Source organism: Populus alba, chromosome 10 (genome assembly GCF_005239225.2).
Source record: "Populus alba chromosome 10, ASM523922v2, whole genome shotgun sequence".
NCBI lineage: Eukaryota > Viridiplantae > Streptophyta > Magnoliopsida > Malpighiales > Salicaceae > Populus > Populus alba.
Window position 1 is genome coordinate 19,964,128 of NC_133293.1, and position 13,321 is coordinate 19,977,448.

Here is a 13,321-nt window from a genome sequence, read left to right on the forward strand (position 1 = left end):
TCTTTTCTTATTTCAGCGAGATTCTTTCTCTGGTCGACGTATCTCCACGTTCTCAAATCAATTTATCATCTTGCAATTTCTTTATTCTTACTGGTTTCAGGCACGCAATTTCTTTCCCATGTGAAGGAGGAACGGGGCAGCGAATCCAGGACCGAGGCCAACTTTTAACAGAAAGTTTGGCAAACGCACCTCCAGTTCCTAAGATTTGGTGTGCGCAATTAAATTGGAAGCAACTGAAAACGACAGGCCATCTTGAGATTCGGATCTTCCCAATCAATTCCATTATTGTGTCCATCCCAGCGAATTCAAAAGAATGCTCGTGTCAAACGAAACATGGTAGGCAGTCTACCGATCTTAAATTGTGATCCAATAATGAACAGTGGCGTAGAGTTTCAACACCTGTAATAAAAAACGGGTCCTGGCTGGAGACAAAAGCCCATCCACCGAAAAAATCTTGATGGTTACGCATCTTTCTGGGAAAGCAGCCTCCGTTGGCAGATTAAAAATTTCCATCTATTTCTGCAAAGCCATCCCAGGGATAGTTCTTCAGGATTTCTGCTCTATATGTGTCGAAGGCAAGAACAGTCATTGCTAAAAAAAAAAAAAAAATCCAAGGATATAGGAATGATTTTACTATAAGAATGATAATCGACAGAAATATGCATGAAGAAACTGTAATATGGAAACCAACCAAAAAGACTTCTTTCCAAGTACTGCACAAACTCTGTAGTGGTCATAAAAGATACAATTTCGCATTTGTTGTTTATGTTTGAAAGTGAAGTCGCGCAATCAAACATTCTCTGAGGCATCCTTTTTCAACTCTTCAGCACTCCGTGCAGTGGCCAACCTCTCAGCTGCCAATCTCTCTTCCAGTGCTCTAGCTCCTCTTTCTCTGCAGGGGGAAGATTGATCAGAAACTATAACCTTCACATGTATGTGCTTAGTATCACATGTAATTGAAGGTGTCCAGGACTTTGTATCACTGTTTAATTGTTCCTTCGGGTTCATTTTTCTATTAAAAAAAAAATGCATTTTTCATCTCTGCTGTTACAATGATACCAATACACATAACCCTAGAATGTCACAGCAGGTATCGTATTGAAGCGTCATGTTCAAATAAATTGGGATGATTTAACAATATCCTAGCATGTGAAAGGGACACATATCCTTATCCAAAGTTTTAAAATTGAGTGGATAAACTTACCTCCTTCTAGACGCCTCGATGGGATCAGAACCAGGCAATGGAGCACCTCCCAAGGTGTAACCATGGGCTTCAATAGAAGTTTCGAATCTACCACAAAGCATCCGATGGAATATTGATGCAATAGGATCAATGACTGGCCTGAAAACAGATAAGAGACAGATGGAAGCACGTAAACAAACTCATATATTCCATGGACTAAAAACCTAGTGTATTAAGAGAAAAGGAGAAAACACCTGAGGAAGTCAGGGAAGAAGGATGAGAATGCAAAATCATCACTTGGATCACCCCTTAGTTTTGTTTCTGGTTTCCTATGAAAGTATCTCAAGTAAATCCAGCTCATATAAGTGCCAAATATTATGGTTGGAAGATATTTTGCTGACTCTGCAGTAAAGAAGCTTATAACAATAGCTATCAAGAGCATAAGAGACGGAAACCACTGCATGGCATTTGAAACAGCACCAAGGAGAATGTATGAGACATCCTTTCAACTTGCAAAACAAATCATCAAGTAATACTAAAAGGCAAGAGGTGAATGAAGCATATTGTACAGGTCCATACCTTTGCCTTTAATCTCAATAGAGACAGCTCTTGGTCAGGTATAATTTGCTTGGTACCAACCAAGAAACCTGCCAGGATCCCTTGGAAGCCAGAAATCGGCATATAACTACCAGAAAGAACAAAGGAAATCAGTACAATGGTAATAGAAAGAGAAGCACAAGCCAAAAAAAAAAAAACATTTAGGAAGCACATGCTTACAGGTAATTTTCCTGCCTTGTTATGTAGTACAGGCTAATAGCGGTAATGAAAACGCAGACAGAGATAAGAAAGTTGACTATGAAAATGAACTTTAAGAACTCTTTAGAACCCCATACTGGCTCAAGAAGCTTTCCCATGATGAGGAGGCATAAAGTGCTTGCAACCACCTACAGGAGAATTTAATGATGAGTGCAACTTTATGAAGGAAATATAGATGCCACGGAGCAGTTTAGGCAAAACCAAAACAAAGAATAGCATTATCAACAGATGAACTACATACTCCATATATTGATTGTTCAATGTAACCAGCTGTTAAGAGGTTCCATGCAAAAGGAATCGTCCTGCAAAACAAAATTTCTGGTAAGGAATAAATTTCCTTGCCATTGAAATGAAGATCATACATATAGAGCATACTGCATGAATGTTATCAATCTCCACAACCTAGCACAGGGGGTAATCGAGTATAGTAGGTCCATAGCTGTCTCTATCTCTGATCCCCTATACTAGCAATTATTTTTTCTTTGACTGTATTTCTTCATTGATATTCACTAATTTCAAGAGAAAATCATGTCTGATCAGCTGTTCATCGTACTATGGTAGAGCCATACTGACCACAAGGATGTGATTACCAATAATGCAGGAAATTACACCAAAATAAGCAAGTTATAAAGCATCAAGCAAATTTATCTATCCTGTGTTCTAAAGGCTCCGTGGTCCAAAGTGATTAACATTGGAAGTGCACCGTGATCAGTATTTGACTTGCAGCACTGGTCCAACCCATTGTTTTTATGATTTTTAAGTAATTAAAAAAAAAGAACTAGATTCATAATCAATTATCCAGTTAAATCCTAAACTATAGTGTTAAAAAAAAATTCTCAGAAAAGATCCAGCTTGCCAGGCAATGCAGCCCTCTCTTTCAAGCTGCTTCCTCCAGGACTAAGAACAAGAAAAAAATTCCATCAAATCAACATTGAAATAATCAAGAAAGTATGTACAAGTTCATGGATATAACAGGATTCAATTAGTAACTCTTTTTAACTCGAGTCTACGCTGTAAGTGTGTGTGTGTGTTTTGCTTCTAGTATCTGCCTGCCTCACGTTACCATTTCCGGATCCTTTACCATCTTTAATCAATAACATGTTATTTCTAAACACCATTTTTCCACTTTACTCTACTGATTGCAATCTGAAAAACAAAACCGCAAGGAATTCAAGAATTGAAAAGTTCGTTACCTGGCAGGAATAAGAGCAAGATAGTTAACAGCGGAGGGGAAAATCTGAACAACAATGTGAGCAGCGACGAGAACCACCGCGAGACCTTTGCATAGCCTCGTGAATCCTGTAAACAAGCTCGCGCCCTGCCATTAGAAAAAAATAAGGTTAATCAGGTCGAGATGCGTTGAGAAACGGAGAGAATTTAAGAGAGGGGGGAGGGAGATTACTCCGAGAATGGGTGGAGAGCTCATAATGCAGAGATTTAGGGTTTTGAAAAGGTGACTGTTTGATTTGGTGAAAAATGGAACAGGTAGATGATCTGGTGATCTCTGATCTCTGACTTTGCTTAGAGATGAAGAAGAAAGGGTGTTTCAACTTATCTGAGGCCCGCGTTTCCAGATCAGAAACTGGGCTAATATTGGTTCTTAAAACGACTTGCCGTTTTAACTCTCTTTTTTTTTAACTGTTAAAAGATTGTTATCAAACCACTACTGGATTTTAGATAATTCTTGTAGACATAGTTATTAAAGTCGTTCCGGCGCCTGGTGATCTCGTTTCCGAAAGTTTACCTAGTTAAATTTAGAGGACGATCAATTTATAAGCTGGTTGATCATCGGTTATGCTAATTTAAAGATATATATTTTTTAAGTTTTGTCCAAAATAATATTGCTTTCTTTTTTTATTATAATCTCAAAATAAAATAACGACATGCAATTTAGATCTTGGGCTGGACAAGATCTTGAATTTGATATGACAACCATGTTTTTTGACTGATGTGTTTTTGATAAATAATTTCTTATTTAAATTTAAATTGATAATATGATGAGTAGATTTCAGCCAAAACTTTATAAACGTTTATAGTGCTAATTCTTTTTTAATTTAGTTATATGGTTGAGATTTGCACATTACCTGTTTGTTTATATCGTGTTTTAAACTGCAATTTTATAATCAAAAACATCATTTTGATTACTTTTTTTATATATATTTAAATTACAGTTTAAAACGCTACATATAGTAAATTCCCGATAGCTATGAAGCAATGTAACTATGACATAGGAGAAGGCACCTCGTGCTAGACGAAGATGCAAGCAACCCTCTCTAAGTTCGATGTAGTCTTTGTTGCTTTTAGTCAACCATCACGACCTCACATTGCAATTCCCAAGCGAATCACTAATACAGGCAAAAATCTAGGCTTAGAAAACTACAACTTCTAAAAACAATATCAACAAAGAAATTATCTCTTCAGATCAGCAATGAATCACAAATTCATGTTTTCAATTCACTCAAATGATGCCTTGTCTACCACATAACTTCAACGAGCAAGATGCGTCTTCCCACAACCTTAAGTTAGCTACGACTGCATTGAATGATACGAGAAAAGATGTGGCTGTTTTCCCTTCTACATCATAAATTTTGTTGTGTCACGAGGAGTTACAAAAGAAGGGCCTAGATGGCTAGAAAATAATCAGTGATGTTTTCAGAGTTAGCTTGGAATTCAGCAGGGACCTTCAACCACACCAGCTCCTGGCCTCTTGCACATCGTATGTCACATACCAATGCTACATGTTACATATTTCAAATGCATTGACTTTATAGAAACCGAAGTATATACAGTTCTTATTCTGTACATACCAATCCTCAGTCTGCCTTGATTCATTGATTGACCTCAATGCTGTCCAGAATTTGACGATATACCAACTTTGAAGATGCCCACTTTTTGCAGTTCAAAGAATTTTGGCACCAACTACTTGAAACCCACCTCACTGGAGTCAGGGTAAGCACCAGAGGTGGACTCATACCTTGATGTCATAAAATCCGACTTAAGCCAAAAGTACTTGGTTTTCCTATTAGCATTATAAGCCAAAAGCACCTAGTTTTCCAATTACCATTCTATCCCACGTTCTCTGTTCTCCTCCAAAAATCTACAGTCAAGGGGGATGCCTGCATTAAATCTTCTTCTTCTGAAGAGGATCGAGAGGGCCAACTGTGGATTTCATGCACTAATTGCCACTCTTGGGAGAATGCGAGAAGGGGCCAACATAGCCTCGGACAGAGAGACCAAAACCCGGTGACAAGCCCTAACTGAGGCTGTGACAACCATAGCAAATGTAGTCCAGTAGAATTTTAGCATCAACGCTGGATCTTTCCTTGCAGAATCTAGTATCCTGGAAAAAATCACTTTGAGGCGTCGATCTCTAAATATGGACTGATAATCATAAACCGGTACAGTTAACCTGGAAGATGGACTCAGCTCTCTGTTGTCAGCCTCACTGGTCAATCTTACTTGGGAACCGTACCAGGTTGCCATAATGCCTCGTCCAAAAGTTTGAGTCATCCAATGATATAGCACATCAGCAATAACTCTGCAAAGCTGCTGTCTGACAAATATTGCCTCCTTGGAAACCATTGCTCGGATTAATGAAGCTCCATTCTGTTTGTTGAAATGCAAAATGAGTCCAATTCATTGTTAGAAGATAAAATGAGAGACAATGATGCCATAAGCCACTTCAAAAATATCTACATAGCATAAAATGAAATCTCATCGCTGGGGAGCACCCAAAAAAGCACTCATAAAAATAAGAAAGTATCTCATGAAAAGTTTCTGGTTCAAATTCACTCACTGCAGTCATTAGAAGTTTCCTAAGCACAATACCATCTCTCGATGGTAAAAGCCTCAGTACTAAGTGTGCAGTATCAAAAACACCACTGGACCTATTTGGTAAATAATCGAGCGAACTTTCATTCTTTGATGCTATCACCCGATTGAAGGCTTTCCTGCAGAAGTACAAGTATTTATTCATGTATTGGATGATGTAATAATGATAGAAAGATAGACAATGAAGAACATTTGCAATCAAAAGTGCCAAATGAGAATGGGTGACAATGGGAAGTAATTTATGGTATTTTTGGTTCTCATGAATCAAATATGCTGCATCATGTGAATACCCATAAAACTTTACACTGCAAATATATTTCTTGTTTTCCACAAAAGCAAAACTAACAAAAAGAACACAAGAAAATGAAGACTATTTGAGAGATAATGATTAACATCGATGAAATGATTTTTTTAATTGTGTCCTACATTGGATATCTTAAATAGTAGATAGTATCACATAGGACAACATTTTAGGGATTTCTTGTTATACCTGGTGGATCCTACTCTTAGGAAAAGAGCAAGCCTCTCCCACCGGAATTCTTTCTGCTTGTTCAAAACCACCTGAATAGCAAAAATAAATAAACAGCACATGACACAGTGATTCTGATGGAATCAGAAATTTTCTACAGACCTAGTTTCAGCATTCTGTGTAGTAAAGGATGTATTATCAAGTCACAAGGAAATATTCTGTGACCCAGAGACAACTAACATGCCAAAATTATTAAGTCACAGAGAAAATTATGGGAGAAGTTATTATTTTTGAAAGCATGTGCCTGGAAAATGTAGAACATTGAGCGAAGGAGAATATCCCTGCCACTGGTCTTTTGGGAAACAGCCATGAAACCCATCAATTCACAACCTTTAACTTCCCATTTTAATCACTTGTATACCTCAAAACTAACTACTATTTCAAAGTTTCTCTTTCACATTTTAGATAGCTCACATGAACTGTAACACACAAGGAAATCAATAATTATCTAGGTGGGACAGAGACTATGAGAGTAGTTCAGTAAGTCATAATGATACCAGATGCAAAATTTTCCTCGTTTCAGCAGAATTTTCAGTGAGAAGTTTCCGAACAACATATGGGTATGCAGCTTCAAATGTCTTAAAGTTTGGATCTGCAGCTACTGCCAAACCTGAGAAAGTAAAATCAAAGCAATTGGCAGTTGTAGCTATTGTTAGGATGAGAAATGAGAGAAACAAATTTAGCTATTGTCAGGTCCTAAGACTGTTGGCTTTCAGTTAAGATCATGTTACAGTTAGCACAACAAAACTGAATATTCTGTGGAATCTCAAGAGGGAATTTCCCCTGGGAGGGCTTTTGTGCTGCATTTTGCTTAGATGAGCCAACTTATTGTTATTAGAAAGGCCCCATCTCGTGTAAGAGTCAGAGCTATATATTTGGAATGTGTTACAGAACATCTGCCAGAGAACCAAGCATCTTTTATTGATCAAAATACTACAATGTGGCAAATAAATCTGAATTCTTCTTGAGAACCAGCTCCTTGCTGACAAGTTTTTATTATGCCTCTTTAAAGTTCACGTGACATGAGAAATGCACACATATAAACACAAATGTGAAATTATGTGAGAAATGAGAACGAAATGAATCTTATAAAAGAAGTGGATGAACCCAACCTCTGCAAACCCTAATTATTAATTCCTGGATAATGTATCCAAGCCATGACCAAATTGTTTGCTAGAGCTGGAACTGCCAAATGTCACCCAAAAGCTAATTCAGGCTTATTTACAGAAAATGAAATTCCCTGGTTGCTAAAATATAGCAACTTTTAATTATATAGTATGTTTCAAAAGAAAGTAAAATGATGCATTGAAACGGAAGCATATGATGCGATCCTACAGGTAATACTGAAATATATAGATGGGAGCTATAAAATTTGGCATTCATCAACTTACCTTCTAGGGATGCAAGAGAACGTAGCACAAGAGTAAAGTACGGCGGCATGCGGAAATGATTTTTGATCGCTATAGACAATATTTTTCCCAGAACCTTCAAAATTGTAGTCACAATCAGCCATTTGATTATATAAAGCATCCAAATAAATTTTGTGCGGCAATGAAATCAAGAAAATTTAAGGATAGGTGAAGAAAGCAGAAGGAACTAAAAATTGAAAACAAACCAATCCCATATAAGCTAGGGAGGGACTTTTTTTTAGTTGGTGCTGAATATTGAGTAGAATGGACAACGAATAACCAGATATGCATTGTAGCAGACTAATCTATAATCCTTCAGCATTTAAATTAACAATGGAATATAATATTGAAACATATTCCTAGTTGGGGATCAATCATATGATCAACACCTATAATTTATGTCCAGATTCCAGTACTTCTAAAGGGCACATAATTTTGACTATCCTAATCTTCTAATTGTTAGATTCAAAACACCGATCATCTAACAGAGTGACCTTGTCTTAAGAACAATCCAGGATTCCAGGCTTGCAGCCACTAAATGGGGTCTGCATTGATGCATAAAATAATTGGGGTAATTTTTTTCCTCATTCAAAGTCACTTTCTATAAACTAGTTACTCCATGGTGGCTGTCATATGTAGTTCTTGCCTTGAGGATATTGGAAAAGCACAAGTACAGGACTAAAAATTACTTGTGGGAAAGCACAGTACAGGACAACAATAGTCATATGTCCTCAACACATTATCTTACCCTACTGAACTTGACATCAGGTATTCCATCTTTAAACTCCACCTCTCCCAAAGAATTTTCCAGTTCCTGTATTATTCATAGGAACAATCAGTGATATCAAAAGGGAGTCCCAGAAGTTGAGCACTTGAAAAAATTATTTTGAACTTGATCATGATAACCCAATGCAAATATGATACCATTGTAATACGCCGGATACTAGTCCCTGGCCTCACAACATCCATGTCAATAAGAGCATGCACAAGGGATGCCCAATCCCCGTTTACAATGTGAACTATGGCAGCAAGCATAGCAAACCGATGCTTCTTTTCCATCTGGCAAAGTAATCCAAAATCCAGGAAACTGCCACAGAAATTAGTGGGAGAGGTAATAAAGCCATGAATATAAGGAGATTCAGAGCTTGCTGGAAACTAATTTGTCAAATTTTAACAGTTAGTTGATGTTTATGTGTCAGGAGGAAGACAGATTTTGAAGCCACAAACTTAATTATTGATATAATAATCAAATAAAGTTCAGCTACGACAGAAAGCAGAGTTTTATCTAATCAAGGACATGGAAGGCCAAAACCATACCCTATTTGTCCTGATGATAAGTAACGCAAATTTCCTGGATGTGGATCACCATGCAATAAGCCTGTTTCCAGGAGTTGAACTAATGATGCTTCTACTCCTTTGCTAACCTGGAACAGTTGAAAGTATAGTTTCCCTAGATTTTAACGTTGTAAAAAAGGGGGTTCTAGCAGATTACAAAGCACCAAATAATGGGACAAATGAAGAGGCAAGGATTAAATCATTATTATCACACACCAAATCAAGGAGACGCCTTTTTGCTTCAAGTTTCTGTCTTTCTGAATATGTGGAACTAGTAGATAGAGATAGTAAATCAGTTGGACTCTCACCAACCACCCACTCCAATGTCAGAACTCTCTTTCGGCTTAAATCTGGAAATATTTTTGGAGCATACATGAATGAGAATGAGGAATGAGCATCCTGCAGAGAAAATAAATGTAGTAATAAGCATGAGCATTTTGTCCTAGATACTAGCTGGAATCATAATTTCCACGGCTAAATATGTGAGGCATATCACCCACTATAACCATGTGACTTAAACACAGCTAATTCTTTACGTTAATCACATTTATGTCTCACTCGACAAAGTCGGTCATTTTACCAAGTGAAACTAGAAACAGATTTCTTTTCAAACTTGAAACCACTCTGTACTTTTCCCTCATTAAATCTGTCAGAGAAGCTGCTGTTCCATGTCTCAGCATAGAAAAGTTGCTTTTCTCCGAGTTTGGAAGGGTATGTAGAGTGATTTTATTAGAAGGATATCCCACTTTATATTAATACCCCTCCTGAAAAAGTAACAAGAAAAAAAGAGACTTGAGGCCATGTTCTACTGGTATACACAAATATACCAGTCTGGACAGTGTGGTTAGACTACACCCTATCATCAACAATCTAAATTAACAATTTGGATCAATTTCCTTTGAGTCGGTCATCAGAAAATAGACTCCCATCCCCAAAACAATACAGAGAGAACATGACCACCAAATAAATTTGTTCCACTGCAAAATTTGATTAATGCCACCTGCACAGTGGCAAAAAGTGCAGCATTCCTGGAACCTCTACTATTTTTCTTCTCTGCAATATAGCTAAACTGGGAGCAGTTTAACTTGAAAGGAAAACCTGTGAGTACCAGAAACTTGGAGGCATTGGCAGCCTCTATAGAATAATCCAGCTCCCCAACTAAGCCTTTCCCAAGCTCATCAGCATAGAGGCGAAGGTCATTTTTTCTCTTTGCTATCTTTTGCAACAGGCCCAACTGAAAACATTTGTAACTAAATTATTTGTGAACTATATGTACAAAGAGAGAGAGGTCAATGTAGATTAGCACAAACCCCGAGCCGAATTATATAGATATCACGAACTACAACATGATGTAGATTAGGACGCTGAACCTTCAGAGCAACGGTACGACCATCAAGGGTGCTTCCACGATATACCTAAATGTGCAGCCAGTAATAGCAAGAAACAAGTTAAGATGTTGAAAATACAAGCCTGAAAACATATTTATCTATTGTATAATTAGCAACATCTCTGTCCATGTGGAAGAATAACTAGGCAAAGATCCACCTGACCAAATGATGCTGCAGCCACAGGTTCCTCGGATACATAGCTAAAGAATGATTCAACAGGAGAACCCAATTCTTCCTCAAAGATTTTCATAGCCAAGGTCCTGGGAAAAGGAGGTATTTGATCATGCAGTCCAGAAAGTGCCTGCATTCATAACTCAAAACACAAAGATCTTATTAATTACACACATCCAATAATAGAACTTCACAGTGCAATCATGATGATGGCAATCTACAACGAGGTCCCCATTATACAGATGCAAGAATTCATACAAGAAACTTTTTTACCCAATATACACTCGACATCACCAGTGCCAACACACAAAAAGGTAACAGCTGGACAAACACACTCTGGAAAGCATAAATACTCAAACCTAAAAGCTTGTCAGGAAATCTTTTCACTAAGCTTTTGACTCCACTTGATAATTTTTCCATACAAACACAGTATGAAATATTCATCCAGGACACACATTACAAACAGCATAAATACACAAGTCTAAAAGTATTTGTTCAAGGATTAAATTAGTATATGATAATTATTGAACCTAGGCATTTGACTCCACTTGATAATTTTGTCACGAAGACACGGTAAAATATATTTATAAGGGTCTTGAAGATACAAAGGATATCCATTTGACCAGAAACCACTAAAAAAATATACAACAAAACATACAGGGAAAGATAAGAAATTTCATTCCCATGAACCAATTCATGACAACACACACATGCATATTAAAACATTTGGAACTGTGTACGCATTTTATGTAGACAAAAGATACACTTTAGAAAACACTAAGGTAGAAAAATCATGTACACCACCTAACCTTGGTAATTTCAGTACCAATAATATCTGGCCTTGTGGAAAGAGACTGACCAACTGCATCAGCAAGCAAAGACATGTAACTAGCTTATTGGTAATCTTGTGACTGCAGGATAGCAATAAATGGCCAGCATATAATTTCAAGAGCATTGCAAGAATGAACAACAAGAAGAAACAAATTAACGTAAGGAGTCACAGTTACCAGAGAGGGCCTGGAATTCTAACATTTGGAATCAGATGAGTATTCTGACCTTTGATAAAAGTGGGACCCAAATTTAGCATTGTTTCTTTTAATACCATCCCCAAATCGTACTGTGAGATGTTCCCATTTACATCCTCATCTGAACTTGATCTTAAAAACTTTCTCATCCCTGAGGCTCGAATTCTAATAGTTGCGGTAGCAAATGCAGTAAACACCTTCCAGCACGCAAAATAAAAATCGAATAAAAACATATTTCACAACGAATACTACTAGAGACTAACATTTTTACTAAATTTACTTTACCAACTACAAAAATTAGCAAACAAGTGTTGGAACAATTGCTGGCATCCCCGCCATTACTCGTTCATAACCTAAATAGCTGCTTATCCATGCCAATGATGCGGCAGGCCATCAATTAATCAATCTATAAAATCTAATGAGAAAAAACTCAATTGCTACAGGTGAATAAACCTTAGCAGATGAGAGAGAAGCATTATACCTCGAGAAGTCGAAAAGCGACAAGATGAGGCCTACAATTGAAGTAATCAGCAACTTCTTGAGGATCATAGGCTTCAGGTAATGGCTTAGACCAAATCTTAGACAAACAATAAAAATAACTAGCATATGATTCCAATGCTTTAAGATCAGCCATCAGCAAATCCACACTGGTAAGTCCTGTTAACACATAACACATGCATCTCACACCAAAATGCAACCAAATAAATAAAAGAATAGCAACTTATAAATAAAAGAAAAGAAAATGCGAATTGACCTGGATATGAAGGTTGAGGCCAGGATTGAGGTTCAATTGGAGGAGAATTATGATCTTCAAGATTTCGAAGCCATAAAATGTCGTCAAGGGTTTTGGAAACTTGCGGAATTCGAAATGCTTCATTTGCCCAGTCCATTCCTTTATTAATTCTTTTTTTGATAAACTCGAAATCCTTGCGCACCGTATCTCCAAAGTGACTGAAATTTCCTACAGCACGAACTCCTTGCCGTTTCAAAATCTTTTTCGTCGTCGCCGTTTTGGATTCTCTAAATAGAGCGCAAGTAGGCATCGGCGGCGACGCCGCAATGGTCACAATCGCCATTTTAGATTGTGATTGTGCAGGTAATTTCGGCGTTTTAATTCGGATATTGATAATTTTCGGGGTTTGATTGCGTGAAAAGAAAGACAAAAGAAAAAAAGGAGAAGATAGAAATGGAAGGAAGATATTGTAACAGAGGGGAGGTGGTTAGTAGAGGAGCTCTGTGTGAAAGTTTTTCTCGAGTTGTATTCATTTGCTGTGTGTGGCTGTGGAGTGTGAAAGGTGGCGGTAGTGGAGAGAGGAGATCAGATGAGGTGGTACTTACTGGTACTACGATGGTTGGTTGACTTGGTTCGTTGATTGGTTTTTTCTACTTTATGGGCGAATAGGAATTGAACGCGTCGCCGATCTAGTTAAACGTTGAATGCCGCGGACCAAATTCTGACCTCTGTTTGAAAGATAGCGTTGTTTATAAACAGTCGCTCCAATTCCCTGGTATAAACTATATGATTCACATTTCTCTAACTTTGCAATACTTTTCATGTCATACATCGGTTCGGTGCCTTGGGCCTTGTTTGGTTTCAAGGGAGATTAAAGGTTAAACTTTTTTTTTTATTCTAC

At 37.5% G+C, this 13,321-nt stretch overlaps 2 protein-coding genes across 3 annotated transcripts; both read right to left on the bottom strand.

Annotated features, from left to right (window-relative positions):
- Window positions 1-617: 617 nt before the first annotated feature.
- On the bottom strand, window positions 618-3,621 carry LOC118059964 (rhomboid-like protein 19). Its single transcript, XM_035073027.2, has 8 exons — window positions 3,402-3,621; window positions 3,193-3,317; window positions 2,241-2,301; window positions 1,961-2,127; window positions 1,763-1,868; window positions 1,438-1,640; window positions 1,205-1,342; window positions 618-892 (listed from the first exon to the last, which is right to left on the bottom strand). The coding sequence occupies exons 1-8, from the start codon at window positions 3,423-3,425 to the stop codon at window positions 790-792; spliced, it is 927 nt and encodes a 308-aa protein (XP_034928918.1). The 5' UTR covers window positions 3,426-3,621; the 3' UTR covers window positions 618-789.
- Window positions 3,622-4,125: 504 nt separating this feature from the next.
- LOC118059965 (uncharacterized) lies at window positions 4,126-13,006 on the bottom strand. 2 transcript variants are annotated; one of them, XR_012170883.1, is made up of 17 exons: window positions 12,442-13,006; window positions 12,169-12,344; window positions 11,719-11,884; window positions 11,472-11,524; window positions 10,649-10,792; window positions 10,414-10,518; window positions 10,212-10,337; window positions 9,320-9,502; window positions 9,086-9,192; window positions 8,693-8,855; window positions 8,517-8,582; window positions 7,751-7,844; window positions 6,857-6,969; window positions 6,321-6,391; window positions 5,796-5,949; window positions 4,807-5,605; window positions 4,126-4,344 (listed from the first exon to the last, which is right to left on the bottom strand). XR_012170883.1 is itself a non-coding variant. In XM_035073028.2 (16 exons), the coding sequence occupies exons 1-16, from the start codon at window positions 12,761-12,763 to the stop codon at window positions 5,168-5,170; spliced, it is 2,481 nt and encodes an 826-aa protein (XP_034928919.1). In that variant the 5' UTR covers window positions 12,764-13,006; the 3' UTR covers window positions 4,397-5,167. The 2 variants fall into 2 exon arrangements, 1 of the variants encoding a protein (XP_034928919.1); XM_035073028.2 differs by lacking the exon at window positions 4,126-4,344 and having other exon boundaries at window positions 4,397-5,605.
- Between the last annotated feature and the right edge of the window lie 315 nt (window positions 13,007-13,321).